The sequence below is a fragment of the Bos indicus genome, chromosome 1 (genome assembly GCF_029378745.1).
Source record: "Bos indicus isolate NIAB-ARS_2022 breed Sahiwal x Tharparkar chromosome 1, NIAB-ARS_B.indTharparkar_mat_pri_1.0, whole genome shotgun sequence".
Taxonomy (NCBI): Eukaryota; Metazoa; Chordata; class Mammalia; order Artiodactyla; family Bovidae; genus Bos; species Bos indicus.
Window position 1 is genome coordinate 143,180,158 of NC_091760.1, and position 26,805 is coordinate 143,206,962.

The following is a 26,805-nucleotide window of genomic DNA, read 5'->3' on the forward strand; positions in this document are numbered from 1 at the left end:
CAGGGAATGGGGGCTGGGTGGTCGCCTGCAGTCCCTTGATGCCTCTCGTGATGTCTCCTGAGAACAGAACCAGCTCCTCCTGACTGGGCATCTCCTCCACACCAGGCTCTGTGCTCAGGGCTGTCCACAGATCGCACATCTCATTTGTAATAGCAACCCAAAAATGTAGATGCTACCATCCCTGTTTTTAGCTGGGGCAAGTGAGGGAGCAGGAAGTTTGTGACATGCCTGGGATTACCCAGAGCAGGGCCAGCCATGAGGGCAGGTGGCACTCCAGGCAGGATGATGAGCTGGGAGGAGCAAAGGTGTAGTTCTCCTGGCTGAAGCAGAAGGAGGGGCCTCGTTGCCTCTCTGAGAGGAGATGGGGGTCAGGGGACAGGTATGACAGCTTGCTGTTGTTCAGCATCGCAGCAGTCATGTCTGACTCTTTGCAACCCCATGGACTGCAGCACACCAGACTTCCTTGTCCTTCACTATCTCCCTGAGTTTGCTCAAACTCATGTCCGTTGAGTTGGTGATGCCATCCAATCATCTCGTCCTCTGTCACCCCCTTTTCCTGCCCTCTATCTTTCCCAGCATCAGGGTCTTTTCCAACAAGTTGGCTCTTCCCATCAGGTGGCCAAAGTATTGGAGCTTCAGCTTCAGCATCAGTCCTTCCAATGAATATTCAGGACTGATTTCCTTCAGGATTAACTGGTTTGATCTCCTTGCAGTCCAAGTGTCTCTCAAGAGTCTTCTTCAGCACTGAAAGCATCAGTTCCTCAGCACTCAACCTTCTTTGTGGTCCAACTCTCACATTCGTACGTGACTACTGAAAAAAACCGTAGCTTTGACTACACATACCTGTGTTGGCAAAGTGATATCTCTGCTTTCTAATATGCTGTCTAGGTTTGTCATAGCTTTTCTTCTAAGGAGCAAGAATCTTTTAATTTCATAGCTGTGTGATGGCTTGCCAAGGTGCATTTTGAAAGCTCACCCTAGAGGGAAGGCAGGCGTGAACATGGGGATCCTGAGGCCCATTTTAGATCCTCTAACTTAGAACTGTTGGCTGTTACTTGTCTGTTATCTCAAGGAAGTTGTTTAAAGACATTAAATACATTTCTAAGCTTTAAATCAAAATCAGTGTTCCATCAAAAGTAGCCTTCTTTAAAAACACCATATAACCTGTGACTTTTCCATAAGCACTAAGATGGAACCATACATGCTCCCGAGGGCGTGATGTGCTCTGTGATGTAATGCATGGGTCCCCAAGATTCCTCCTCACCCAGTGAACATAGGAGAAAAACTGGAAGACAGCACACGTGTTGAGGTTGGCTTTGGAATGGGCGGCCAGGCCTCCCTGCCGCTTTCTTCCTGTCTTGCTCAGAAAGGGGCCATTTTCCAAGTCCCCTGCAGTGACCACAGGAGTGAGAAATGAGGGGGCTGATTCGAGGTGTTCATCCCCATGGCATTACATGTATTTAGACTCCATTGCAAAGCCACAGTCAAATGATGGGCTTGATGACCCACCACCTGGTCCAGGCCTACGTTCCTCTCTGTTACTGTAGCTCAGGCGTGGCCTGGCCCCCAGTGGGGGAATCAGGACCGGCTGGTTGGTGGCCCTCTGGTGACTGAGCACCTGGTGTGACCTCTGTCTCCTGTGAGTATGAACATCAGCTCTGCGGAGTGTGGTGGTGAAGAGTGAGCGGTTGATCTCTGGATGCCTTCCGGATGGAAATAAATTCAGCCGTTCTCTCTTCATTGCACCCTCAGAACATCATGTGAAGTTCCTTTCAGTGATAGTTGAATAAGCTGCCCCCGCAGGGCACACACTCCACCCCCACCAGGTGGCTGTTATGGTGGGAGCGCCCTGTTGCGTCTGGCTCTGCTCTGGGCTGGGTGACCACACTGCGTGTAGTTACTTCCGCCAGGGCCTCTGACGACGCCTGACCTTTCCACCCCTCCTTCTCCTTGTAGACAGCTGAGCCTCTCCTGGAGGAAAGAGAGGAGGCGAGTCCCCACGAGCATCCTTACTCGCTTCCTGGGATTAAGAACTTATTTATGAAGCATCTTATTTTATGACCGAAGCTCCACATCCAGGGAGGCGTCAATGGCCCAGCTTCCCCCTGGCATTCGCTTCATCATCTCGTTCTCCAGGGATCAGTGGTAAGTCGGGGGCACCGTGCCATCCTGCAGCCAGCAGGCCCCCCACCCCCAGTTTCCTGATAAGACACATGTGGATGCCCGCCCTCCCCATAACTGTTGAGTGGTTTATCCATGGTGGAAGTGGTGACCAGGAACGCTGCTGAGCTGTCCACCCTTGCTTCTGCAGGGACAGACAGACTGAAAACCTCTGGGGTTCTCAGTGGTTTCTAGTCCACTGAATATCATCTTGGTAGGATGAGTAGGCTGCAGTCCATGGGGTCGCTAAGGGTCGGACATGACTGAGCGACTTCACTTTCATGCACTGGAGAAGGAAATGGCAACCCACTCCAGTATTCCTGCCTGGAGAATCCCAGGGACGGGGGAGCCTGGTGGGCTGCCGTCTATGGGGTCGCACAGAGTCGGACACGACTGAATCGACTTAGCAGCAGCAGCAGCAGGATGAGTAAATGGCTGTGGGTGAAATAAGTATATTAACTCTGAACTCTACGAGTGGCCTCGCTGAGCTGGGACTTTGGAAGAGAAAATGAAATCTGAACAAGTTAAACACAGACCAAAACACCCCTTTCTGTTCCGAGAGCACCCTATGTGCTCTCTGAGAGTCCTTCTCCTAGGAGACTTATGAATCCCACACACACTCCTTGGAGGAGGCTGAAGGTGAGGGCGGAGTCTAGAGCTGGGCTGTCTCGTCCCTAAGCCACACTCTCTCCTGCTGATCTCTGTCAGGAAGAGAAGTGTTTTCCCTCTACCCTGTTAGGTTGAATGACTGGGGGCATGTGAATTAAATCGACGAAAGACAGATGCACAAGAGAGAAGACAGATTTAGCCACATATGTGTGGGAGTTCACAGAAAAAGGTGACTCCTGGGGGCCTTAGAATTTGGGGTGTATATACCACTTTAGTAGGGGAAGAGAAGGAGGAGGGCATGTTTGGGAAAGCAAATGACTTTTTGGAAAGGTAAACGGGCCCTTGGGAGACTGGCAGGGGGCCAGGATACAGTTGGACAGAGTCTTATTTGGGTGTGAGGTGGGTGCTTCCCGCCTCTGGTACTAAGACTCAGTCTCTCCTAGTTGCTCGCAGGGAGGATTGATGACAGTTGAGTTGTTTTGGAGGCTCTGTTTTTAGGCAGATGAGAGATTTCAGAAACTCAAACACCTTCTGCTCACAGTAATGTTTATGCCACAACATGTGTTCTGGGTCCCTTAGGCTCCATCTCCCAGCCATGTGCCGCCTACACATCCTTTGCAGCTTCTCTGGCCCAGGCTGGTGGCTGGTGTGCCCATGGGGTCTCAGAAGTGACTTCAGACATCTGGCTCTTCCTGGAATAGTTCACTTGTCGATTCGTTTCCCATCTAGCGCTAGTCTAGACAGAAGTAGTTCAACACGTACCTTTTTTTAGTGGGTATTTATTTTTGTTTTCTTTTGTAACTTTATTTGGATACAATTTTTCAAACTCACAGGAGGAAATGATAAGAATTTACATAGAACTCCTATAATCACAAATCCACCCCCCGCCCCCGCCTTTTTTTTTTAGGTTAAACCCTTAGAGATAGAACATTGCTTCTTACACTGTAATGTGCATGGGAATCATTCAAAACTTGTTAAAATGCAGATCCTGACTCAGCAGACCTGGGGTGGCACCTGAGAACCTCCATTTCCCAGGTGATGTGATACTGTGGGTCCACAGACCATTCTTTGAGTAGCACAGAGATGGTGTATTTGTCTTCATTTCTGTTCCATCTCTACCTCAGACTTGCTCTTTGACCTTGAAAGGTTATTTAACCTTTCTAGACCTCAGCTTCCTTGGCTGTGAGAGAATCAGTGTCAACATTCCTGCCAAGGACACTTATTAATATATATTTTTAGCAGCACTCTGATCTTTGGGGGGCTGACTTCCCTCCCTTGCATGCAGCTGTGACCAGCAGGGGAGTCTCAGGATCTTCTGTCCCCTTACAGAAGCCAGTAGAGACCCCTGAGGCTCCGTCCCACTGACCTTCTGCTGTAGCCCAGGTCCAGCAGGAGGCAGGAGTGGGCCTAAGGTGGGCGAACCAGCCTCTCTGTCCTGGGACTTTGAATCTCAAGTAGAGTGAGCCTAGGGCAGAGCAAATGGTGAGGTGTGTCTGGTCTAGCTCTGCCATGTGCTAAGTCGTGTCTGATTCTTTTGTGACCCCATGGACTATAGCCCATCAGGCTCCTCTGTCCATGGGATTCTCCAGGCAAGAATACTGAAGCAGGTTGCCATGCACTTTTCCAGGGGAGCTTCCCAACCCAAGATCAAACCCACATCTCCTGTTGAATTGCCTGCATTGCAGGAGGATTTCTTTACTACTGAGCCACCAGCACAGTCCAGCTGTGGGGCCAGGCTCAATGGCAGATTCTTAATGTTCATCCTCATTTGCTTCTCCCTTCACCTTCTCTCATCTGTGTGTGTGTGCAGATGTATGTACACACACACTCACACACACTTTTTCATGAACCATTTGACAGCAAGTTGCAGACATTATACCCTTTTATTTCTAAATACGTTAGTATGTATTTCCTGTAAATAAGATATTCTCATGTAACTGCTTCCCTGGTAGCTCAGATGGTAAAAAATCCGCCCTCAGTGGGGGAGAGCTGGGTTCTATCCCTGGGTTATAAAGATCCCCTGGAGGAGGGCATGGCAACCCAGTATTCTTGCCTGGAGAATCCCCATGGACAGAGGAGCCTGGTGGGCTATAGTCCATGGGGTTGCAAAGAGTCAGACACAACTTAGCAACTAAGCATAGCACATATAACTGCACACAAAGATCAAGATCAGGAAGTTTAACATGGTGTAATGCTATTATCTAATCCACAGTCCATGTTCAAATGCCCAATAATGGCTTTTATAGACTTTTCTATAGACTTTTGAAATCTTTCTATAGATTTTTCTTTTTCTTTTATAGATTTTCCCCTGGGCCAGGATCTAGTGTGTGGGCACACTCGGCATTTACTCATCCTGTGTGTTTAGTTTCCTTTCATTTGGAACCATATCTTGGCCTTTCTTTGTCTCCTGTAAGCTTGTCATTTTTGGAGAGTACAAGCCATTTATTTTATAGACTTTCTTCTTTTGAATGTGTCTGTTGTTTCCTCATGGTTAGATTCAAATTACGCATTGTTCTCAGATATAACACAGAAAGGAGACAGCTTCTCCCTAACGGTAATGGAGTTACAGATATTGGTGGGGCTGAGGGGACTGGATGAATTGTGTGGTGCTGGGTTGAAATGAAAGATATCAAGAAAAACTGGAGAGCAGGTAAGCAGAGAAGTGTGTGTGTGTGATGTGTGTGTATGTGTGTGTGATGTGTGTGATGTGTGTGTATGTGTGTGTGATGTGTGTGTGTGATGTGTGTGATGTGTGTGTGTATGCTGTGTGTGTATGTGTGTGTGATGTGTGTGTGATGTGTGTATGTGTGTGTAATGTGTGTGTATGTGTGTGTGATGTGTGTGTGTGATGTGTGTGATGTGTGTGGATGTGTGTGTGATGTGTGTGTGATGTGATGTGTGTGTGATGTGTGTATGTGTGTGTGATGTGTGTGTATGTGTGTGTGATGTATGTGATGTGTGTGTATGTGTGTGTGATGTGTGTGTATGTGTGTGTGCTGTGTGTGTATGTGTTGTGGGTGCAGGTGTGTAAAATGCCTTCTCTTGGCTGGAGATAGGCCCTGGAAACAGCAGCATCCCAGCAGCAGTGAGCACCCCTGGTGCTCGATCTTGGTTTCTGTGTACCGTTTCCTATTGAAGGAGCCAGGCAGGCATCCTTGGAGACTGGGATGGTGTCATCACTGGGCAGGGAAAGTGAGATGAGCCGGGAATATCTGGTGTCAAAAAATAAGACAGTGCTTAAAAATGAAGTGGCTCTCACTGGCCAAATATGAGATGAGATTTTTTTTTTGGCTGTGCTGGGTCTTCTTTGCAACCCGCCGGCTCTCCGTGGCTGCAGGCAGCCTTTCTCTGGTTGTAGTGGGTGGGGTTGCTTTCTAGTTGTGGTTCACAGGCTTCTCACTGCTGCAGCTGCTCTTGTCTTGGGGCTCCGGAGCACACAGGCTTCCGTAGTTGCGGTGAGTGGGTTGAGTTGTGCCATGACATGTGGGATCTTAGTTCCCAGACCAGAGATTGAACCCATATTCCCTGCATTGGCAGGTAGATTCTTAACCACTGGACCACCAGGGAAGTCCCTGGGATAATATTTTAAATAAACAATACTAGTAATGGATTATAGCCCATTGACAGAAACAAGTCCATGCTCCTATAACTGAATAAGCATAAATGGGAGGAGGGAAAGCTCTTTCCCATAATGGGATGCCAGCCACTGAGTACAGAGCAGGAGTGTCCAAGCTGGAATGTCACCTTTTGAAACCATCAGGAATGCTTGGATTAGGTAAGGAGCATCAGTAGACACACAAAATTGGGAGAAAGTTGGGTAAACAACTGGGTTAGCTACCTAACCTCAGAGTGTTTTCCCACAAATTGGTTATTAATTACTAGAGAGAAAATGGTATCTTCTCTGACGGGCAATGAGGCAGAGAGCCCCCAAACCAGGTGGTCAGTACTTAACATCACTGACGTCATGGCCCCCTTTAGGGTGCTCTAGAGGGACTCCTGTCACGATATGCATGGTTTCCTTGTTCCTAAAGTAAGATGTCTTCTCACTCATTTCTGTGCCAGGTCATTACTGTTCAGGTATTCTCATCTAAAGCATTTTTTTTTTAACTTCTTATTTGCCTATTACCTAGATAAATAACACTCAAGGAAGGAAGCTGTATTCTCCCCTGAGTCTCTGAACTGGGAGCAGGCTTCCATTTATCTGGGAACGCAGGCAGCATCTAGGACATTTCTGAGGATGCTTCGAAGGAGCATTGCTGGGAGAGGCTTTCATGGCTAGAAACTCGAGCTTAACCCAAATGCTGCTGCTGCTGCTGCTAAGTCTCTCCAGTCGTGTCAGACTCTGTGCGATCCCATACAGGGCAGCCCACCAGGCTCCCCTGTCCCTGGATTCTCCAGGCAAGAACACTGGAGTGGGTTGCCATGTCCTTCTCCAATGCATGAAAGTGAAAAGTAAAAGTGAAGTCACTCAGTCATGTCCGACTCTTAGCGACCCCATAGACTGCAGCCTACCAGACTCCTCCGCCCATGGGATTTTCCAGGCAAGAGTACTGGAGTGGGGTGCCATTGCCTTCTCCGAACCCAAATGCTAGTCTTATAGTATTGCTAGATACAAAGAATGCTACCTGTTGTCAGACATAACTACAGAAAGTAAGTGGAACACCAATGAAGTTAAGGATCAAATTATTCACTTTTAATTGTATTTGCTTAATATTCACAAGCCTAAATGTAACACAAAACAGGAATCAAAGTATTGGATTATATTAGTTTCCTGGGGGTGCTGTAACAAGTCCACAAGCTGGGTGGCTTAAGATAATAGAAATTAATTTCTCATAGATCTGGAAGGAGGAGTCTGAGATCCATGTGTCACAGGGCTGTGCTTTCACAGAAGGCTTGAGGGAAGAACACTTTCTCACCTCTTCCCATTTCTGGTGGCTGCTGGCTGTTCATGGCAGTATCTGTCCTGCTCTGCCCTCATTGCCACGTGACCTTTCCTCCCTGTCTGTCTCTGTCTCCCCATGGCCTTCTATGAAGTCCCATAGCTGGACTTAGGATCTCAGTGGATTTGACATCATATGTGAGTTATATGACGCCATATGCATGCTAAGGTGCTTCAGTCATGTCTCTTTATGACCCCATGGACCATGGCTGGCCAGGCTCCTCTGTCAGTGGGATTTCCCAGGCAAGAATACTGGAGTGGGTTGCCATTTCCTCCTTCAGAGGGTCTTCCCCACCCTGGGCCTGAACCTGCATCTCTTAGGTCTCCTGCTTTGGCCAGAGGGTTCTTACCACTAGCACCACCTGGAGTTGAGTATTCAGTTCAGTCCAGTTGCTCAGTGGTGTCTGACTTTCTGACCCCATGGACTGCAGCACGCCAGGCTTCCCTGTCCATCACCAACTCCCAGAGCCTACTCAAACTCATGTCCATCATGTCGGTGATGCCATCCAACCATCTCATCCTCTGCCATCCTGTTCTCCTCCCGCCTTCAATCTTTCCCAGCATCAGCATCTTTTCCAGTGAGTCGGTTCTTCACATCAGGTAGCCAAAGTATTGGAGCTTCAGCGTCAGCATCAGTCCTTCCAATGAATATTCAGGACTGATTTCCTTTAGGACTGACTGTTTGGATCTTCTTGCAGTCCAAAGGACTCTCAAGAGTCTTCTCCAACACCACAGTTCATAAGCATCAATTCTTCAGCGCTCAACTTTATAGGAGTTGAGTATGACCTCAGCTAATTACCTCTGCAAGACCTGATTTCCAAAATAAGGTCACATTCTAAGATTTATAATGGACATCAGTTTGGGGAGTCACAAAGAATCAGACACGACTGAGCAACTTTCACTTTCAGTTTTGGGGAAACAGCATTAAATCCACTGCAAGATGGATAAAACAAATATTATCCAAAATCCTTACTTCGTAAATGACAAAGGAAGAAAGTAGGTGAGGATAGAATTACAAAATGGGAAAGAACTTCCAGAGGGCTATTTAGGCCTTTCATCCCCATAATCCAGGATAACCCCCAGAAGTGAGAAGTCTGCTTGCCTTCCAGGACAAGGGTGTTGCCATGGCCACTAGGAAGGTACCAACCCCACAGCGTGGCTGCTGTGATTTAAAAGTGATCAGTGGGGCCATGTTCAGACCTTCTGGAAGGGAAAACTCAACCTCTAGTGGCCGGCCTTTCCCATCTCCCCAGGGTTCTACGTAAGAAGATGCGGAAAGAGGGAGAAAGGATAGACTTGGAAACAGAGGGAATAGAGTTGACCTGATGGTTTCTAAATAAACGATAGAGGTTCCTCTTCCGGAGACACTTATTCCGTCTCTAGGAAATGCCTGGTGTGCAGTGTAAGTTGACCTTTGCCCTGACTCTGCAGGGCGGGTTGCCTCTGAGTACGCTGCTAAGGTCACAGAGCAAGTGGTAGAATCTGATGGGCCTCCTAAGAGCCAGGGCTATCAGCTGGGCTTACAAGCATCCCCTGATCTTCCTAGACAATATTGGGCCACCTCAGGTGGTAAAGAAACTGCCTGCAATGCGGGAGACCTGGGATCCCTGGGTTGGGAAGATCCCCTGGAAGAGGGAACTGCTACCCACTCCAGTATTCTTGCCTGGAGAATTCCACAGACAGAGGAGCCTGACAGACTACAATCCATGGGGTCCCAAAGGGTCAGACACAACTGAGGGACTCTCACTTTCACTTTCTGGTACTCTTGGGGCTTCCCAGGTGGCGCTAGTGGTAAAGAACCCATCTGCTAATGCAGGAGACATAAGAGACTCAGGTTCAATCCCTGGGTCAGGAAGACCCCCTGGGAGAGGGCATGGCAACCTACTCCTGTATTGTTGCCTGGAGAATCCCATGGACAGAGAAGCCTGTCAGGCTACAGTTCATGGAGTTGCAAAGTCAGATATGACTGAAGTGACTTAGCATGGCAGGCACGGCTTGTACTCTTCCCAGAGGGGCTGATTCATTAGGGTGTTTCACTTCCACACAAAGCTGAACTGAAAACATCCAGAGGCAAGTTCTCCACTCTGTAGTCCCCGATGACTGTGCTCTGGTCCACATCACCATGCATGGGGCAGTCCTGGGACTTCCATCCACCCTGCAGGCTCTGTGCAAGTGAGCTTCACTTGCAGAACCACTCATGAGAGAAGGAAGCAGAGGCCCCAACAAAGAGGCAGGGACTCTAGAGAAGGAGGCAGGGGCCCTAGAGAAGGAGACAGGGCCCCAGGAGAAGGAGATAGGGGTCCCAGAGAAGGAGGCAGCGGCTCTAGAGAAGGAAGCAGGGGCCCAGGAGAAGGAGGCAGGGGCCCTAGAGAAGGAGGCAGGGGACCCAGAGAAGGAGGCAGGGGCCCTGGAGAAGGAAGCAGGGGTCCCAGGAAGGAGAAAGGGGTCCCAGGGAAGGAGGCAGAGGCCCCAGAGAAGGAGGCAGGGGCCCTGGAGAAGGAAGCAGGGGCCCGGGATGACTGGCTAGTTTTTAGTAACCTGTATAGCTGAGACAGCCTAAATATGAATGCAGGTGTATTAGGGCCCCAGGGCTCTTTAGACCTGGACACAAGACAAACTCTCTGTTTCTGGGTTTATTTATTCTATTTAATATATTAAATATATTTTAATATTAATATTTATATTTTAAACATTCTTAATAAAACTAGAATGTTTATAAGTGGAAAGTTCTGGGTAGAGTGTGGCAAACATGAGCCCAAGGCCCATTTAAGTAGAGCCGCTCACTCCACATCCTTCTGGGCTAGGTGATTATGAGATTCTCCTGGTGGGTAGCACACCTGTAAGCCGGTGCTACATAGCATCCCTGAGGGCTCCAGATCTTTCTCTCAGACTCTGGTTCTGGAGGGGCTGGAGGTGACTCAGTCTGAGAACGTTTTCTTACTCCTTGTGGAGGTGAGAAAAGGGAACTCTGCATTCAAATGGGGGCTGACCGAGGTCGCCCCTAGCCTACACCAGCCCTAGCAAGTGGTCATCTGAGTGACCAGTGGATCTAGCTGTGGGTTGGAGAGTCAAGTGTTGAAAGTTCCAGTGGTCCAGAACCTTCCTAAGTTAGCACAGAGGAGCAGTGGGTGGGATCATGGAGAGATACCAGCAAAGAAATGAGGGCCCCCCCCCCCACTCCTACCAGGATGACAACTTTCAGAAATATAAGGACAAAGGCTGGATTTTGGTCACCAATCCACTGAACTTGCAGTCTGTATTCTTTGAGGTAGATGACACAGTCATTTTGTTATAGTTGCACATTTTTCCTATCTGCTCATTGATAGGGACTTGAAGAGCAAAGAAGCCTAGGAAACTTCATCAGCAAGCATTTCCTTGCTGAGGAATAGAGCCTGGGGGCATTCATTTTACAAGTGTTTATTGAATAGCTGGCAAAGTCGGTGTGGTGCGTACTCACTGAGCACAGGTGTTCCAGAGGATGAAGTTTTGAGTCCTATTGTACTACCAAGTCTTTTTCCCCCCATCTGAAATATGACTTTTTTTTTAATCTGGAAATATTCAACTCATACCTTTTCTGGAGTCAGGGCTTCCCTGGTGGTTCAGATGGTAAAGTGTCTTCCTGCAAAGCAGGAGACCCAGGTTTGATCCCTGGGTCAGGAAAATCCCCTGGAGAAGGACATGGCAACCCACCCCAGTATTCTTGCCTGGAGAATCCCATGGACAGAGGAGCCTGGCATGCTACAGTCCATGGGGTCGAGAAGTCTCAGACATGACTGAGCAACTTCACTTACTTACTTTTCTGGTGGGCAGAGAGGCAGATACCCCTAGGAGTCTTTATGTTAGTGAAGGAAGCTGACCTTGAGAACTAAATCACAACACTGGAAACGTGGGTAGAGATAGGAGGAAGTTGTTGTTCAGTAGCTAAGTCATGTCTGACTCTTTGAGACCCCATGGACTACAGCATGCCAGTCTCCCAGGGTTTACTCGGATTCATGTCCATTGAGTCGGTGATGCTATCCAACCATCTCTTCCTCTGCCACCCATTTCTCCCAAGGGTCCTTCCATATCGAGGGCCTTAGAATGAGCCGCCCTCCTGGGGTTGTGGCTCCCCTGCAGAGAAAGAGAGAGGGGCCCCCTCTGGGTTCTGTGGCCTCTGCCTTCACCTTGGTTAATGACCAAGTGAAGCCTGCACACAGTTTGAAGATCATTGGCATTTCCAGAACAGAACAGAATGGATTCTTCAGGGTTGGGAGCTGGGCCTCAAGACGCAGAGGGCCTGCCTTCCTGGCTGCAGCCCCTTGTCATCTCTTGCCAAGGACGTTTTCCTCCTGACCTGTTTTCTTCCCTGAAGGGTTGTTTTTCTATAGCATGGTTCAAACGTTCAGACTAGAATAAACTTTCATCTTCTTGCTAGAGCATCTTGTCTGTCGCTCCATACAGCTCAGCACTTCCTCTCAAACTGCTTTTCTCGTAAACCAGGGCTCTCGGCCAATAGTTTTTATGTCATTGACCTTATTCATAGCTTGTTGGCATCACTGAGTTGTTCTCACTGAGGTCAGTGAAATATTTATATTTCTTTATTTCTTGTGTCCTTCTAAAAAGTTGCAGAGGAGCTAAAAAGTAAAAAAAAATAAATATGATCTTAAATGCCCAGGATAGCAGGCTTGTAAGTCACTTGCAGTTAATTTTGTTACAAATTAAATAATCTTTTTTTTTTTGTCTACTTTTTAAGCACATGTGTACATCTGGGTCCTAGATTCCTCTTTGATTAGTTTTTCCCGTGGATGTTTAATTTCAATTTACAAAGTAAAAATGGCACATGTTTTAAATATTCTATTGTAGTGATATGATATATAGGATTCATCTTTGATATAGGACTGAATCAATAGCATACAGCATAAGGAAATTTAAGAATACAGTTGCAATGTATTCTTAATGCATTTTTTATTATGTTGTTGAAGTATAGTTGACTTACAATGTTGCATTTAATTTCTGCTGTCCAGCAAAGTGATATACATATTTATGTTCATTTTCATGTTCTTATCCATTCTGATTTATCATGGGATATTGAGTATAGTTCCCTGTGCTATACGGTGGGACGTTGTTGTTTATCCATTCTGTATGTGATAGTCTGTGTCTGGTAATCCTAAACCCCCACTCTGTCTCTCCCCCTTGTGGTTACTGCCATGGCAACCCCAGCTCTGTCCTCTCTGTGAGTCTGTCTGCATTTTGTAGATGAGCTCATTTGTGTCAGATTCCATGTATAAGTGATGTTATGAGTATTTGTCTTCCTCTTTCTGACCTCTTTTGCTTTGTATGATATCTCTGGGTCCGTCTGTGTTGCTGCAAATGGCATTATTTCCTTCTTTTTAATGGTTGAGTAATACTCCACTGTGCGTGTGTGTGTGTGTGTGTGTGTGTGTGTGTGTCACACACACACCGCACCTTCTTTATCCATTCATCTGTCGATGGATGTGTAGGTTGTTTCCATGCCTTGGTTTTTGTGAATGGCGCTGCTGTGAACGCAGGGGAGCATGGGCCTTTGTGAATGCTACTTTTGCCTGGGCACGTGCCCAGGAGTGGGATTGCTGTCTCATCTGGCATCTGATATTATTTTATGTCATCCCTGCCACTGTTTTGTGTTTCAGGTACAGAGCCTTCATTTTTATTTTGACATTTTTGCTGTATGCAAGTTTTCACTTATCTCGAAAGCCTATCAGCATAGTTAAGGTAAGAAATCATTCAAAGCACTCGGTTCATTTCCTGCCTGTAATCTCTATAAGGAACAAGTTACTTTAAGAGCCACTTGTGGGGGAGGGGAGTGTGAGGGAGAGTCGTGAGATAAATGGAGAAAATGGATTGTTTGAGAAGCAAGCTATTTTGCTGCTCTGCTTTTTGGTTTCTCTTTCTCCTGAATCTAAAATCTCTAAACTGGTTTCAGGATTTATAATTTCAGTGGTAGTATATTTTCCGTTATATTCATTGACCATTCCAGAATTCTAGATCTTAGTTAAATATCTATTCTGTCTTATATGAATTTTCTCTCTAAATATATCTGACCTAAAATTGCTCCCCAAATTGCTTCCGCAGTCATTAGGTTTTCATTCTAAGTCTGACAATGGTTCTGCTTCTTCATTATTCTTAGAACACTGGATTTCTGTGTGAATGATGGGTGGGCAGGAGTTATTAAGCAGGCATTTAACTCGACTTGAAGAAAAGGAGATTAAAGTAGACATTCCTACATAATAGCCAATTATAACTTGGGGGAAAAGCAGGAATCGGAATGACATCATTTTGCCTGCAGACTGTCAGCAGGCTTGAATGACTTTTGACTCTTTATTATAGAAGGACGAGGAACTCATCCAGGGCCAGAGAGAGCTCATTTACAGCTCAACTGCCCCTCTCTGCCCCACAACCCACTAGCTTCCCCACCCCCACTTTCTCCTTGCTGGCGGGGCGCTGGTCCAGGACTGTAATTCCTCTGACCTTTGTGGTCCTGCATCCTCTGCTCCCCCAGGGGCCCGAGTGCTGGACAGCTGCCTTTGTGGTCTGCAGGCCAGTAGCAGCGCCAAGGCTGATGCTTCTCTGGACAATTCTGTGCTCCCTGCACTCTAGCAATTCCCACTGGATGTGAAACATAGTCCATTCACCCCAAGGATTCTGCAGTTCCTCCTTGAGCTCTAGTAAGCAGGAATTTCCCCAGCCCTTCAAGTCACTTTTAATAGTCTCCCTTTTTTTGATATGCCAAGTTTTAATAACTATGGAAATATTTGCAGACCTTAAAATGTGGTTTTCAAAAGAGAGAAAGGGACAGGGCAAGAGATGGTGGGCCTTTATCCACTCTACCAGCATCTTTAAAACCAGTACCAAGGACCAACTGCCCCTGGAAACTTAAATACAACTCCTTCCTGTCTTCCTGGTTAGGGAAATAAACATATGACTCAAGAAAGGCAAGTTATGAAAATGGGAGAGACGGTTGAAGGGGTCTTAGTGAGTGCTGTGGAACTGAAGGAGCTAGAGAGGTCTGGAGCTTTCCTGAGGTTCAGGATCCAACCTAAAAGGCTGGGTTTGGATCCTGGGGCCAGTACCCGACGTGATAGGTGGAGGGCAGCTGTCACCCTGCAGCAGCAGTCTGATGAGTGAAGGGCCTGTGTTTGGACTGGGGTGGCACCCCACTCCAGTACTCTTGCCTGGCAAATCCCATGGACGGAGGACCCTGGTAGGCTGCAGTCCGTGGGGTCACAAAGAGTCGGACATGACTGAGTGACTTCCTTTCACTTTTCACTTTCATGCTTTGGAGGAGGAGATGGCAACCCACTCCAGTGTTCTTGCCTGGAGAATCCCAGGGACGGGGGAGCCTGGTGGGCTGCCGTCTATGGGGTCGCACAGAGTCAGACACGACTGAAGTGACTTAGCAGCAGCATCCCACAGGTGGGCTGGACACCAGAGGGTCTCCTTCTGATGGTTACTCGCATCCCCTTGTAGCCAGGGCCACCCTCCTGGCTTCCCTGATGGGGGCTTGGGGCTTAATGATGAGGCAGTCTTGTGAGCAGCTTAGCTGAGTTTTCATCAATCACAGTAACTGTGGCTGAGCCCCGAGCCTGACCAGGCGCACGAGTCCTTTGTTTAATATCATCATCACAGTTGTCCTGAGAGCATCCCTTTGAGGAAATTGAGACTCTGGAGCCTAATTCCTCCATGAAGGCTGGGACCATGCCAGGTGAATTCCATGACTTCAGGATCCCTGCCCTTAACCTCACTGGCTCAGGGTCTCTGTTGTCCAGTTGCTCAGTTTTGCCTGACTTTTTGTGACCCCGTGGACTGTAGCACGCCAGGCTTCCCTGTCCTTCACCATCTCCCAGAGCTTGCTCAAGCTCATGTCCATTGAGTGGGTGATGCCATCCAACCATTTCATCTTCTGTTGCCCCCTTCTCCTCCTGCCCTCAATCTTTCCCAGCATCAGGGTCTTTTCCAAAGCGTCAGTTCTTCCCATCAGGTGGCCAAAATATTGGAGCTTCACTTTCAGCCTCAGTCCTTCCAATGAACATTCAGGGTTTCAGGGCCTCTAGGGTAGGTTTAAGTACCTAAGTACATTCACAGCATCACCCCTAGATTTTCCTCAGCACACATATGGTCTGACTCAGCGCCTTCAATGTGCCTGGTTGTGGATTAGCCTCATCAGAACCCAGGGGCTTCTTGGCCTTCTGAGATGGATGACATGTCCCACTACATGTGATACCTTCCTTTGTAATGCCTTACAAGGCTTTCACATGCCTGATTTAGCTCATCTTATGTATATTCCTGTTGACCCACGGGACAGTTTGAATTATCTCTCACCCATATTTATTAAAACATTATGAATAAATAAAAATATATTTGCTTCCCTAGAATTGATCACCAGGGGTGGTGACCTACATAGCGATTCACATTCTTTCATGCCATTTATAGTGACCTGACATGTCATGTCAGCATGAGGCTGCTTTGTTTATACTTGCTGCTAATATCTGTCATTTTCTCTGATTTTAGTAGATAGCAAAAAGGAAAAATAAGTGATAAAGATGAAAACAGGTCTGGGAGGAGGTGGGGTTACAACCTTGTTCTCTTTTCAGCTGCTCTAGATCTAGCCCCGCCTCCTACCTAGAGGCTGGAGGGACACTCGGTGAGGGACTCTTCCCTGCCGCCCCCTGCTCTGGGCTGGGCCAGAACAAAAGCCTGAAAGCAGGGGGTTCTCCGGAAAGCTGCTGGGATCCAGGTTCTGCGGGGGGCGGAGACCGATCTGAGTGTGAATGTTCAGCTCTCTCTGCACACAAGGGACCAGGAGAAGAAAGCTCTGAAGTCCATAGGCGGACAGAAAACAAAGCCTGAGGGACTGGAAGTGCTCACCTTGGCTTTGGAGGGAAACTTGCTATCTGGAAAGTTCCACTCTTCCTAAGTATTTGTATTGAAATAGGATGCAACTCCAATGAAAATCTCAGGAGTGTCTTTGTTAATTGAATTAAATAAGCTTAGAGTTTATATAGACTTCCCAGGGGGCACTAGTGGTAAAAAACCTGCCTGCCAGTGCAGGAGATGTAAGAGACTCGGGTTCGAGCCCTGGGGTGAGAGGATCCCCTGGAGGAGGCACAGCAGCCCACTCCAGTATGAAAAGAATGTCCAAGAATTAATTACCAAATTGTGAAAAAGATAACATTTTTAAGCCCCTATAATCAAATGATTATGGTATTGCATGAAAGCAAACAAGGAGGTCAGTAGAATAGCATAGAAAATACTGTAGAAGCACAGTCGAATGGCGACAGGTGATGGGAAAAGGGTAACTCGTCTAATAAGCGGTGATTCATCTGGAAGCTTCATAATATTGAACCTCTGTAATATAAAACAAATGGATGAATTAAAGATTTAAATGTGAAGAATGAAAAGTACAAATCCAAGAACAAGATCATGTCCATTTTAGGGGTGTAAAGTGGGGAAACCCAGAGCAACGATGGGCGGAGGCGCTGAAGAGGCAGTTCACGGGCAAGGGATCCGAATTTCACGAGCTGCACTGACTGTGTGCAAGCTTGCTGATATCTGTAAGTGCAAGTTCAAGTAACAGTGTGCCACTTTATACCCACTAATGGGCAAAGCATATAAGACAGTGACAGCCCTTGCTAGATGCGAAGGGTTTACAACCTTTTGGGAAGTGTCTGGGTAACACCTGTTGACATTAAAAATGCTTGTCCTTCAGTTCCTGCTTCTGGGAACTTTGTCCATAAAAATAAAAGCACTTAGGAATATCCGCATAAACATCTTATTGCATCTTTATTGTAGCCTTATTGGCAATTAAAAAAAAGGGAAAAGGGGAGAGGAAAAACCCTGGCTATTATGTGAACTTAATCAGCAGGTGAAAGTTTGAATAAATTATAGTAAATTCATATTCTGATATGTACAACAACATAAAAATTAATTAGAGCAAAATCAGTTGATGCAGAAAAATTCCTCGGAGGTATTTTTGAGTAAAAAGAGTGAAAGTGTACGTAAGTCCATGTAGAATGATCCCATTAAAAAATAGACAGTGACCCCAAGGCCTCCCGGTGTATTTCTGAACACCGGTGTAAGTGGGCGTGTGTCCGCATACGCAGTTGTGTGTCTTCATGGGCGCCTGTGGCACAGACGAGCTGACCACCAGCAGGCGCTGCCGTAAGTGGGGCCCGTTTGCCTCTTCCCCCTGCTCTGAGCGCTATCTTGTCCACTCTTGGCGCTGTAACAAAACCCCACGGACTGGATGGCTGTAAACAGCAGACGTTCTTGCTCATGATCCTGGAGTCTGGACTTCCCCAGTCATGGTGGCAGCATCATCAGTTTCTTCCAGCCTGCAGACAGCCACCTCGTGTCTTCATATGCTAGAAGGTTGAGGAGCTCTCTGGGGTCCTTTTTTTTTTTTTAATCTTATTTATTTATACTTGAAAGATAACTGCTTTACAATATTTTGTTGGTTTCTGCCTGTATCAACATGAATCAGAGATGTTCCCTCCCTCTTGAACCTCCCTCCACCTCCAATATCCCACCTCTCCAGGTTGTCACAGAGCACTGGTTTGAGCTCCATGAGTCATACAGCAAATTCCCACTGGTTGTCTACTTTACATAAGGTAATGTATATGTTTCCATGCTAGAGTAGCATGCGGGTCCCTTTAAAAGGGCACTTAGCAGTGGCCACAGGACTGGAAAAGGTCAGTTTTCATTCCAATCCCAAAGAAAGGCAATTCCAAAGAATGCTCAAACTAACGCACAATTGCACTCATCTCACATTCTAGTAAAGTAATGCTCAAAATTCTGCAAGCCAGGCTTCAGCAATACATGAACCGTGAACTTCCAGATGTTCAAGCTGGTTTTTGAAAAGGCAGAGGAACCAGAGATCAAATCGCCAACATCCACTGGATCATTGAGAAAGGAAGAGAGTTCCAAAAAAACATCTATTTCTGCTTTACTGACTATACCAAAACCTTTGACTGTGTGGATCACAATAAACTGTGGAAATTATGAAAGAGATGGGAATACCAGACCACCTGACCTGCCTCTTGAGAAATTTGTATGCAGGTCAGGAAGCAACAGTTAGAACTGGACATGGAACAACAGACTGGTTCCAAGTAGGAAAAGGAGTACGTCAAGGCTGTATATTGTCACCCTGCTTATTTAACTTCTATGCAGAGTACATCATGAGAAACACTGGGCTGGAAGAAGCACAAACTGGAATCAAGATTGCCATGAGAAATATCAATAACCTCAGATATGCAGATGACACCACCCTATGACAGAAAGTGAAGAAGAACTAAAGAGCCTCTTGATGAAAGTGAAAGAGGAGAGTGAAAAAGTTGGCTTAAAGCTCAACATTCAGAAAACGAAGATCATGGCATCTGGTCACATCACTTCGTGGGAAATAGATGGGGAAACAGTGGAAACAGTGGTTGACTTTATTTTGGGGGGCTCCAAAATCACCGCAGATGGTGATTGCAGCCATGAAATTAAAAGATGCTTACTCATTGGAAGGAAAGTTATGACCAATCTAGATAGCATATTCAAAAGCAGAAACATTACTTTGCCAACAAAGGTCCATCTAGTCAAGGCTATGGTTTTTCCAGTGGTCATGTATGGATGTGAGAGTTGGACTATGAAGAAAGCTGAGTGCCAAAGAATTGATGCTTTTGAACTGTGGTGTTGGAGAAGACTCTTGAGAGTCCCTTGGACTGCAAGGAGATCAAACCAATCCATTCTAAAGGAAATCAGTCCTGGGTGTTCTTTGGAAGGACTGATGCTAAAGCTGAAACTCCAATACTTTGGCCACATCATGCGAAGAGTTGACTCATTGGAAAAGACCCTGATGCTGGGAGGGATTGGGGGCAGCAGGAGAAGGGGATGACAGAGGATGAGATGGCTGGATGGCATCACCAACTCAATGGACGTGAGTTTGAGTGAACTCTGGGAGCTGGTGATGGACAGGGAGGCCTGGCATGCTGCAATTCATGGGGTCACAAAGAGTCAGACATGACTGAGCGACTGAACTGAACTGAACCCCGTTTATGGACTTTCCTGGTGGCTCTAACAGTAAAGCATCTGTCTACAATGTGGGAGACCAGGGTTCGATCCCTGGGTTGGAAAGATCCCCTGGAGAAGGAAATGGCAATCCACTTCAGTACTATTGCCTGGAAAATCCTATGGACAGAGGAGCCTGGTAGGCTACAGTCCATGGGGTCGCAGAGAGTTGGACATGACTGAAGGACTTCACTATCTATAACCCCATTTATGAGGGCTCTACCCTCATGACCTAATCACCTCCTCCAGTCCTCCTGTCCTAACACTATCACGTCAGGGGTTAGGTTTCGACATATGAATTTGGTGGGACACCACTACTCAGAGCACAGCGGGTACCAGAACTTTTACTTTTCCTCTAGAACTGTTTTCGCATATTGCTGCCAAGAGTTCTCTTAACCCAGAGCTTTATAAAAGGAGCGTGAAGGACTAGTTAGAATAAATGGCCCCACACAACCTAACGAGCTCTAGAAAGTTGTCTAAACATATGCACTTGGTATAGATGATGTACACACTTGTATGTGCACATGTGTGCATCTATGTACATGCACATACTAAACTCCACGTGTGATCCAAAGGTGGAATGAAGCTGACACAACCCCATCCTCCCGATGAGGCCCGAGTCCCCGGCTTGATTCCTGCCCCCCCACCCCATTGTCACCTGTCAGCATCTTCTGGACCCCTTCCTGATTCCCCCTGGGTTATCTCCTCCATTAGAAAGAGCAGCTTCGAGGAGGCCTTGGCCAGAAAACCCAAGAGCAAACCCATGTTTTTGGAATGAATGAGCAAATAGAGTTTCTCAGGGTGTAGTTGCTCAGGTTCAGAGTTTAGAGCATAGGGTCTTCATTAATGTACATTTATATAAAAGACAATTATGCCTAAGTGGCTGATGGGCAAGTGCGTGCGCACCCACGCTTGTCCCTGCCCCTCCCCCACACACAGTGCTGCGTGATGTCATGGCTGTTCTCAGCCTCCTTCCGTCATGCTGATAACCTGTCTTCTCTTGCTCCCCAACCCCCACCTGCCAATCACTGTGGCAGTTCATTTTGTTTTGTGGTTTATTTCACTGTTCCCATTCCATTGTGTATCACACAGACATTTATTAAACCGTCATGAGCCCCGAGTACCAAGAACGTTCCATTCTGCTCCTCCTCCCTTGGCGTCTCACAACTCTTATTTCTCAGCTGCCACATTGTCTTCTGATTGATCGACTTTTAATAACTGCCTGCTGTGTTTTGATTAATTTCATGTGTAAAAAATTTGCAAAGGAGACTGCCTTTATGAAAACAGAAGGCTAGCTACCCCCCCCAAAATGATTTTATAATATGATAAGAATCAGTTCACCTGGTGAGTTTGTTTTGTTTTTACAAACTAAGATAATCTTAGTTTTATTAGTCCTTATCTTCCTGCAAACACCAAGTTTCAGGAATATCCTCAGAACTCATTATACTCAAGTAATCTTCAATCTTTTATTGCTTTTGCTGCAGCCTTTCCATGGGATGGGGTGGAGATTGCATTTCTCACGTGAAAGAGCGGGGGGAGAAAGGGGCTGAATGAGAGGAGGGGCAGCTGGAGGCGTCAGGGTGCCTCAGTGTGGCTGGACCCCAAACTCACAGCTTAGCCAGTTTCTGAGTGCTTCTGAGGACTGAGCACCCCAGGAGGAGCTCTCCACACACACCTCCACCTGCTCACCTTTACAGCAGCGCTGGGGTGGGCTGCACTGTGCTGGCTCCATAACGGACGGTGGGAGCTCACCTCCCGTGACTCGGCCGAGGCTGGAAGCCGGAACAGCGGCACCCAGATCCTGGCTCAGAGGCTGTGCCCCTGACCAGCAACAGCAAACCAAAACAGGAACCCTCTCCTGCTTGTTGATGAAACAAAAACGGGTGCTTTCTAATCCTTTCCATCCCCTGTGGATGGTGAAAGAGGGTGTGGACCTGCTGTGGGAGCGGCATCTACAATGGTCCTCTTCGCAGACTTCTGTGAGACGCAGGTGTTAGGAACCCCACATCAGCCTTGCTCACAGGTTTCCGTGCCCCACCCCCAATACACAGCCTACAGGGTCCTCGCATCCTGCCTGGGGCTCCTTCAGTGAAGGGTGAATAGACAGCATCAGTGGTACCTCTGGGCCTGGCCCTGATGGCTTCCGAGAGAAGCATCAGGGGAAGGTGGGCAAACACACCCAGCTCCTGAGGGCAAAGACAGGAGATGCTTGCATCAGGTGGGTGGGGAGGTGCTGAAATCCAGCTTCACGGAGAGGGGCAGGGCTGCAGGTTCCCCAGGCCCTGTCCTGAGTTCACAGTCACGCCCTCAGTTTCTCAAGTGGCCCTAGGGGGCCCGAGGATACCAAGGTGGTGGTGCCCCACCCCACGACCGGGCGGATGAGCTCAGCTAAGAAAAGCTCTTTGCTGAGTGTTACCTTGAGTTTGGAAAGCAGAACCTTGGCTAGTTTTAGGGCCATGTTTATATTATAGCAAGACAGCCCAGTGATGACGACAAAGCCATGTGACCAGAGTCACTGGGTCCTGTGTGCCAGGCCAGGTCTCAGAGGTGTGTGTCCTTGTAAAATCAGGAGGTGTCCGCTCTGGCTAACCACGGCCCTGGCCAGGTGGCCTCTTAAAGGACATCAGCCTCTTTGGTGACTCCCTTCTGAAGAGACAGGGTGTCCACAAAGCGCAGGTGGTGGACAGGCCTCCTGGCTGCCCCCACCTGGCAGACTGGGGTCCAGTCCACTGCAGTCCTGCTGCTGTGTGTCTTGACCCCAGGGTAGACGCCCCTGCCGGGGCCCCCTTCCTGACATCCGCCCAGGCCTGGCCCCTTCAGGCCTCTGCTCCCCCTGAGGGCCATCTCCCTGGCCTTGAGGACACCTCCCTTCTACCCTCACTCATACCAGACTGATTGGTTCATCTGAGCCACGTGTAGCGAAAACCCCAGAAAGCCCACAGCAGGAAAGAAGTGGGAGCCGGGGGCCGTCTGGGGAGGGACACTGTGTGACCCCCAGGCTGCCTGGCAGATGCATGCAGTCCTGTCTGCCACTCCTTGTGTTTCAAGGAACAAGTCGCCAGTTTCAGGTCCCCATACCACGATGGCCCGGGCTGCCATATGGCCCTTTTCGAACATGCATGCTCCTCCCTAAGGAGCACCCTGAGCTGGTTTTAGGCATGTTTTTGAGATACAGTTTGCACAAAGTAAAGTCCACAGACCTCAGTGTCTGGCCTGGCAAATATTTGAGGTCTGGCCAGTGTCCAGCTCTCGAGGGCGCCCTGTGCCTGGTCCCCGTCGTTACCCCACCATCGCTAGGTGACCACAGTCCTCTTGGTGTCACCTGGATTCTTTTCCTCCTCCTGAGCTCGTGAGCAGAGTCCCACGTGTGCTCCTCTGTGGAAGGCTTATTTTGAGATTCAGCCTCATGTGGACCTGAAACTTGTTTCAATGATATAAATACAGCAAGATGGATCCATGCATCTGCTTTGGGCACGTGGTCCTGGGCACAGCCCGGCTGCTCTGAGCAGTGGTCTCTAGGTGGCCGTACGGGCTATGCTGGCTGTGTCTGTGCTCAGGAGGGGCTGGGCGCTGCGGAGCTCGGGAAAGGTCCTCATCAGCAGACATGCGGTGGGTCCTGCAGAGACATTGCCCCAGGGGTGCCTTATCCCCTGAGAACACAGTCACCCTAGGATGGCTGTCCCCACGCTGCACCCCTGAACCCCACTGAGTTCTCTCTCTCTCTGGCTTCTGTCCACCCCACGGGTGTCCCAGGGTGAATTGCACAGCTACTGCACGGCTTCAAATGATGGGAAAGTCGGATTCAGCAGCCGGAGCCAAAAAGCCAGAGATGCCCCTGCTCACCAGCTCCCAGACAATGGGACCGACTGCGGCTGGGCCCCGTTCGGTGAGTTCTCCGTCTGTTCCCAGCCACCACCTCCACCCCCGTGCTCCCCCCAAAGGCTTCCTCCACAGGTGGAGACCCCAGAGCTGGCTGGCTGGCCTGGCTCCCCTGGCCCAGCTGATCTTAGCAGCGGTAACGATGCCCTTGGATAGATGCAGCCACGCCTCCGGTTGCAAACTGGTCCCTCCTCCCAGCAAACCAGCCTCCCGCCTTCAGCTGCTGCTGTGTCTCCAGTGCCCATATGCAGGGATTCCCAGCCTCCAGGATCAGAGGAGCTGGTATAATAATAATAGAGACAAAGGGCACAATAAATGTAATGCGCTTGAATCATCCTGAAACCATTCCCCCATCCTGGTCCATGGGGAAATTATCTTCCATGAAACCAGTCCCAGCTACCCAAAATGTTGGGGAACGCTGGGTTGTTGATTAGATCTACTGAAGGTCGGGCTTCCCAGGTGGCGCTAGTGGTAAAGAACCTTCCTGCAAAGCAGAAGACATAACGAGATATGAAATCTATCCCTGGGTTGGGAAGATCCCCTGGAGGAGGGCTTGGCTACCCACTCCAGTATTCTTTCTTGCCTGGAGAATCCCATGGACAGAGAAGCCTGGCGGTCCATAGGGTCGCCAAGAGTCAGACACAACTGAAGCAGCTTAGCATGCATGCACTACTGAAGGTCATTTGCAGGTTGCATTTGTCCAAGCTGGAAGTCAGGACTGACAGGGCATAAGCTGTGGGCGGAAACAAGAAAGCTGTGCTGCGGGGCTGGCCGGGGCAGGACCTGGGGGTGATGGTGCTGAAGCAAAGCCAGGGTAACCGTGAAACAGAACGAATAAACTGCAGGCTCACCCCAGCGATTGGGATTTGACCTGATGGGAGGATATTTATGTAGCGATAATTTGCAGCGTGGCGACTTTATTTCCCGTTGCTGCGTTTTCTGTGCTACCATCTGAGGACACCACCCAGCCCTAGCGAGCAAAAGTCAGTATTTCACTGCCCCGCTCCTGGACGTACGCTGACATTTAGTGAAGGCTAAGCAACACTCTGGCTCCCCCATTGCTTCTCGACCCGTGCAGATCAGGACAACTATCAACAGCTGCTTGGAGCCCTGGACTACTCCTTCCTGTGCGCGTACGCCATCGGCATGTACCTGAGGTAGGTCTGACTGGGACTGCAAGACCCAGCTGGTCCGCTGGGTGCAGAGGGAGGCTCAGGCATGCTGAAGATGCGGCCCAGTCCACAGGTAGTGGTCCTCTCGTCTCTTCTCAGACACGAGGTGAGGTGGGAGCCAGCGCACGCCCCAGGTGTCCTGCTGACCAGGCAGGCTGTCCTCAGATGACTTATCCTGGCCCGGGGTTAGACGCACGGTGAACCCTGCAGGGACCTGGTCACTCTGGAGCAGGGTGCTGGTAGCTCCCCACTCAGCAAGCCCAGCAGAGCACCCTCTCCTCTGGTTTCAGGGGCTGTTGTCTGTTTACTAACCTGCCTGGCATCCAAGCAGTTCACACGGGGTGTGCCTGGCATGTCCACTGGATGCCCAGGTTAGCTGGACCAGTGCCTCCCCTGCCTGCCAGAGGCCATCCTGCCTGGCCGTTGGGGGTGTGGACTCCAGGGACACGTTGCTGGAATTTGATCCTGGCTTTCTTTGACTACTCACTCAGGTGGCTTTGGACAAGTCACTGCACCTCCTCGGGCCTCAGTTTCCCCTTTTACAAAACTGGGAAACCAGTAGTTCTTAACTCACAGAGGTGTGATGAGAGTTAAATAAGTTAGTATATATAGGATGCTCAGAAGAGGGCCCATCTGTGTTCCCAGCATCTGTTGCATATGATCATCATTACCCCATTCTTGATCCAGTTCTGAAGTGGCCTAAGAAGGTGGTAAATGTTAGCAGGTATAGGATATGTGATTGGCCAATTAAAAATGGCTATTGTGTCAGTCCAACCAAGTTTAACAAAAAAAAAAGAAAAGGCTTATAGGGACCAAGGCCTTTAGTCCAAAGAGACTTTTGTTCAGAGAGAGAGATTTTAGAGCTTTGAGGATCTCTGCTTTCCCTATAAATGTTTACCTTCTTTGCTGAGACCCACCCGGACTGTGTTATTATCCAGCCCTGGGCCCCACCTCCCCAGCTCAGGACCCTGTGGGTGGCTGGGTGTCTGGTGCCCAGACAGGCAGTTTCTGCTGAAACCCCGTGTTGAACTTGCACATCTGTAGAGCAGCAGGGCTTGTCTGAGCGCGGCTCAAATAGTAGCAGACGCAGGACAGAATGCGAGCCCAGCCTCAGAGAAGGACGGGGTAAGCCTCAGGCTCCCGAGGGCCTCAACCGTAGCCAACCAGCCATATCCTACCCTGGGGTCAAATGTTTGTGATCTACAGACTACAGTTTTCCTGGACACCAATAATCAATAATATAAAAAGACCCAAAGGTTGAGTGTGTTTTTCTGTTACTGAAAAGCAGTGTTTAAATGTGGTTCTCAGCTGGGAGTGACTGGAGCCATTCCTGGTTTTCTCAGTTGGAGAAGGGGGGCGCTGCTGGCATTGAGTGGGCAGAGACCCGGGTGCTGCTAAGTGTAGGACAGGACCCAGGACAGCCCCTCACCGCAAAGAATTACGTACCCAAGGCGCCAGGGGTGCTGAGGCTTAGAAGCCTGGTTTGAATAAAGTGGTTTTTTCATTGCTTATTTATTGGCAAAGATGGTTCTTCATGCACTTCGCCAACAAAGGCTATTATGAAATAATATTACTTTATTATGAAATAGTGTAGCAATGTGAAATTCACAGTAAACTTGTGACTCGAGGGTTTACCTGCTTCCTTGTGTGGCCTTTCAGTGACCCCATGGCACATGGCTAGTGATGTGGACGGTGCTGGTTTAGTGGATAAATCAGACACAGTGGCACCTGCATTGACCCAGCTCAATGCTGGCAGCTTCAAGCATGAATGGTGTGGCTTTCATTACCTGTAGGAGCCTGATAAAATGTGGAATGCTGCCCCTTCTGTTAGGTCTTTTCTTTAAATACTTTTAAACGGAGACCAAATTGAGGCTTAGTATTATCTAGCAAGACTGGAGGACATTTGAAAGCCCAGCAATAGCAGTAACTCTCTGGAGGCCCATCTGACTCTGCACTTGCTCTGTGACCTTGGACACCTCA

General features: G+C 48.5%; 1 protein-coding gene across 6 annotated transcripts in view; it reads left to right on the forward strand.

Annotated features, from left to right (window-relative positions):
- Positions 1-26,805, forward strand: part of SLC37A1 (solute carrier family 37 member 1) — a 102,684-nt gene that overhangs the window by 29,340 nt on the left and 46,539 nt on the right. For all 6 annotated transcript variants that reach the window (XM_070795364.1, XM_070795379.1, XM_070795353.1 and 3 more), the window contains 4 exons: positions 1,957-2,145; positions 13,357-13,438; positions 23,528-23,660; positions 24,732-24,810. In XM_070795364.1, the coding sequence (XP_070651465.1) occupies positions 2,090-2,145; positions 13,357-13,438; positions 23,528-23,660; positions 24,732-24,810 (350 nt within the window). In that variant the 5' untranslated portion in view covers positions 1,957-2,089. The remainder of the gene's footprint in view (positions 1-1,956; positions 2,146-13,356; positions 13,439-23,527; positions 23,661-24,731; positions 24,811-26,805) is intronic.